General features: G+C 37.8%; 1 protein-coding gene across 1 annotated transcript; it reads left to right on the top strand.

Moving 5' to 3' along the window:
- Positions 1 to 1,454: 1,454 nt before the first annotated feature.
- LOC140944537 (uncharacterized) lies at positions 1,455 to 3,356 on the top strand. Its single transcript, XM_073393663.1, has 3 exons — positions 1,455 to 1,718; positions 1,771 to 1,829; positions 2,649 to 3,356. Exons 1-3 carry the CDS (start codon positions 1,455 to 1,457, stop codon positions 3,295 to 3,297), a joined length of 972 nt encoding a protein of 323 aa, XP_073249764.1. The 3' UTR covers positions 3,298 to 3,356.
- Positions 3,357 to 4,496: the final 1,140 nt, after the last annotated feature.

The following is a 4,496-nucleotide window of genomic DNA, read 5'->3' as shown; positions in this document are numbered from 1 at the left end:
TTACATAAAGGAACTTCAAATTTGTCTTGGTAACTGTGTAATAACCAAAACAGCAAAGACTGGTTATTACACATCACTATCACTATCGGCCACCTGCGTTCCATAAGATATTTATTGATACGATTTACAGAAGCCCTGAAGAACATTTCTTTAGCTTTTGTCGGTGACAGAGAATTGTACTCTTTACGTTTTTCTCTATTCTTTTCTTTAATTTTATAGTTAGTTACTGACAATATTTGGATTTTTGAGAACAGATCAACACAGTCACGTTGTCATTTTTGTTTATTACTTTTTCGAGCAGGTGCTTTGAAACAGATTATACATAGGTGTTCCTTCACTGTCCCTTTTCAACAGTAAAAAAATAACAATTGCGCGAAGACATTTTCTGTCAAAATTGACCATTAGATTGTTAAAATTGGCTAGAATAGACTTTATATTGAGGCATGTTTTCTCTTAAAATGTGATCAATTTATAACGGCGAGCTTTGTTGAACCACAATTATGAACTAAATTACCTGAAGCAATAATTATAACAAACAACTTTGCGGTTGGCCGTAATAGGTTTACTGGCCACCAACATTAATATTGTGGCTAGTTTTAATTGAGTGTCTAATTCAGTGCTGTCATTGGCTAGAAAAGACTTTGACTCACTGTCATCTGAAACAGGAAAATGTTAAGTGTCTGGTGGTTTTATGATGTTACTATCACTTTACAAGTGTATAAATATTCAGGCTTACGAGCCCGTTCAAGAAAACTCACTCTTCTGGACTAAATGATCTCTCGACATTGAAATGTTTTCTCCATTTTTTCGTCGGTTTCTTTTCTTCATGTTGTCTTCAAAGATACTTGAAGCACTGTATGCACAAGGTTAGTTTGGAATTTCATTCTTGTTCTTGTTCTTGTCCTTTCTTATATTCTCACAAACAAAGCCGTTTAAACCTATATGTAGCTCTTAGACCGTAAGTAAAAAAAGGGAAACATAACACTATTTTTAGAGAATTACAAAGCACAGAGGAAGATCTTTAATTGAAAAAGGATTCGAATATTTTAGCTAGGAGTATATTCAAGAATAAGTTGAATTAAGTTAATTGATGAATTATTAACAAAAAAAGCGTTTGCTTCCTCATCCTCCATACTTCATGTCTTGACCCTGAAGTTTGCTAAAAAACGAGTTTGAAGCCTATTTGTGCTTACTATCTAGAAACTAAAAAAAGAGTATCCGATACCATTTATCTGGACACGTGTGGAAAACTAAGCGGCAGCGGCGGGTTCAAGATTTTAGTTTTCTGGTTTTTGGCAAGAGTAGATAAGTTAGTTTTCAAGTTTTTACACATATTTTTACAAATCAGTTAAATATATTGAATTTATCACTTGAAGTTACCCGATTTTTTTCGGGAATTTTTGGCCTGTTTCGTGGAATAACATTTTTTCACTATCATAACAGAATCGCATGCAATGCGTCACCCAAATCATCTCCAAGATGTTTTTGTAAAAGAAGAGTACCACTTTTTAAACGTCCCTGGAATTGGAACGATTGCAGTGTACGACACGTTTGACTGCACCTTTGAATGCCTCAGCAATCCGTCATGTTTGTCCCTTAACCTGGTCGCCTCCAAAGGAGCCGATGGAAAACTTTGGTGCGAATTGTTGACTTCGAATAAAGACATTAACCCAGACGAGTTCAAAGAAAACAAGACTTCACATCACTTTGCTTTGAAGGTGCGAACATAGTTTGAATTAAATAAGCCCTAAATTATTAATTATCCTGTAGTGTCAAGACGAAGAACCTAAGCGGATCATGGATCTCAGAATTTTAAGAGACAACAGGAAGCCTCATTTAGTAATTAGTTGAAAAGTGAAAGGTAAATTTACAGTTAATTTCAGTGGAATAAAGTAAACAGTGACTTATTTTATTTTTCGCCAGGGGCAGATGATAGTAGACTATTTCCAGAAAGATAATCTCCGCAGCTTAAGGTGGCTGAACACAGTTTTGCGGGCAGTAAGCGGTAACTCACGTGACGGCGCGTGTTTTAAATTAGACAAACAAACATGGCGGCAAAAAAGCAGTGGTACACAGAGAACGACCTCAAAATCTTCTCATTAAAATTTGTGATTTTCGGCAGAATTTTTCCTTTTATCGTATCTTAAATAAAGAGAACTTTAAAATGGAAGTTATACAGACGAATTTTGTGACACATTTGTGAATTATGTTATTGATTATGTAAAAAACCCGTCTGTCAAATAAGTTTTAAATGGTAATGATTAATTGTAGTAAGCTGTATGCAAGTTAATGAGCAAATTTGTTGTAAAGTGAGCAACAGTGAAATTTGAAGGTTGTATTCAATCGTTCATGTTGCCATGGAAACTACGAAAGCGTCAAATTTTACCTGTCAATCAAAATCTTTCATAAGTATATTTTTCATTTGACAAGTTTCATCTTGTTAGCTGCAACCTTTCTCTTGCCATGATTTAGCAAATAACATATACTCACAAACTGCCAAAACCGTGTTCAGCCACCTTAAGCGTTGCGCGACGAGACAAAAACGGCCGTGAACTGGTAGGACAAATAGAGCTGAGATTGAAGTTCCCACTAGTGGGAATTGGTGCAAACAAAATGCATACTTGCCTGTTTTGTCCCTTCCAGGGTAGATTCCGTCCGACATCCTGCGTCGAATATGGACAGCAAGGTGTCTCCAAAGATGGCATTTATAAGATCTATGATGACGAGGGAAACAGTTTCCCAGCCTACTGTGATCTAAAATCCGAGCCCGGTATTGCATGGACACTGGTCATGTCGTGGAGTAAAAAGAATCGTTTTATTTCCGCTTTTCGCAGCACCCCACTTCAGTCCAATGCCTCGGAAAACGAGAACTCCCCGAACTGGGATCGTTACCGGTTAAGTCTGGAGCGAATGAGATCACTGCAGGTCCACTCCACCCACTGGCGAGCAACATGCAGCTACCCAACCCACGGCATCGATTTCAGAGATTACCTCCGTGGAAACTTCAAAGACTTCAACATCGTCGATTTCCTTGGTAGTAATCACTGTAAGAGGGTAGAATATGTGGATATCCGAGGGCACAATGGCACGAACCTTACAGCACCGTTTTGGGCGACCCACTTGGTGGGTTTGCATACTGACAGCTCTATCGATTTCTGCGAGCTAAATGCGACTGTTGGAGCGGTATGGAGTGAAGACAACTTTGGCACCTATAAGGACATTAATCCCAAGTTCCGCTGCACACAGAAAGACAGCTCTACTACTCAGTGGTGGTTTGGAGCTCAATTTAAAAAATAGTTTCCGGAAAATGAAATTACACAGCTCCCATGTCAGAACGAAGGGGGCCTGCAAGTTGTACCACCTTTATAAACAGATGAAATGCATTCAGTATTAGTTAGTAGATTTAAATTGTTGAAGATGTACAGCCTTAAGATTATAAATTCTTCTTTTTCGTTGATAAGCAGTGATTTAATAGATAAGTGCAGCATTTTTCGTTGCTTGATTGACCTGTCCGTGTATAATTGTTAGTGAGTTCTTTTTAGTGTATATCACTTGAGTCATCATGGAATATTAACGGTTAAAATGGGTTCAAAAAGGGATAAAGGGAATGAAGAACAACGGTTATATTTACCGGCGGTCGTTTTGATACAAGTTAATACCTTTAAGGTGTAAATGGTTTCCCGTAATTGGCTTATAGATGGAAGAATATTCGCCCAAAACGTTTTTCTTTGAATTTTTTGAATTGCAAACTTTACTTGAAGTAATCGAAAGTTTTTTTGCAATTTCACTGCTTGAGTTCGTATCGAAACGACCGGTTTCCAGAACAACAGGTTTGTCTAATGGTTGAAAAACTCCTGAGATGGCTCTGAAAATGTTCACCTAGTATGTGTGTTAAATAGGAATGGGTAATAAAACGGAAAATGGTCACCTTTTAAAACAGCTTATTGAGAAATATGACAGTTGACGGTGCTAGGCTACATTTTGGTCATGAAACAGGGACAACGGAGCGCAATTTCAACTGGGATGCGGGGACTAGGAAACTCGCGCCGGAGACGCGAGTTTGTTGTTGGGCGGCGGGGGGAGGTTCTGGGGGCATCCTCTCCCAGAAACGTTTAAAATCTAGAGGCTCGGAAATGGTATTTGCAACATTCTCAATGAGATACTTCTCAAAGAAAAACTTAACCTGGATAAGGTGTTACACAAAACCATTTTCCCTCTAAAAAAGTCGTGGGTAGTATTACCTGCTACCCTTCAGCCAAACCGTGCCAGGTTCGCTTTGTCCCGTTAATCGTTCATTTGCCAAACCTTAAAACAACTGAGCATTAATATGTTAAATAGATTTCAATTACCTCGACTAATTACAAAATAAAGTTTAGACGATTACTATTTAAAAGATAAAAACCAACTGTAGGAGTAAAAACTGATAATTGTAGCCATTATGAAATTATGGAGATTAAGAGAACTGCGAGAAGAAAGGCAGATTACATGCAGAACTA

Source organism: Porites lutea, chromosome 7 (assembly GCF_958299795.1).
Source record: "Porites lutea chromosome 7, jaPorLute2.1, whole genome shotgun sequence".
NCBI lineage: Eukaryota > Metazoa > Cnidaria > Anthozoa > Scleractinia > Poritidae > Porites > Porites lutea.
This window is presented reverse-complemented; position numbering and strand designations above follow the sequence as displayed.

What these genes read in the sequence shown, in the direction of transcription:
- LOC140944537 (XM_073393663.1), top strand. Translation starts at nt 1,455, where the DNA reads ATGCGTCACCCAAATCATCTCCAAGATGTTTTTGTAAAAGAAGAGTAC. An exon ending in CACATCACTTTGCTTTGAAG is followed by an intron (nt 1,719 to 1,770) that starts GTGCGAACATAG and finishes ATTATCCTGTAG; the next exon opens with TGTCAAGACGAAGAACCTAA. An exon ending in ATTTTAAGAGACAACAGGAA is followed by an intron (nt 1,830 to 2,648) that starts GCCTCATTTAGT and finishes CTTCCAGGGTAG; the next exon opens with ATTCCGTCCGACATCCTGCG.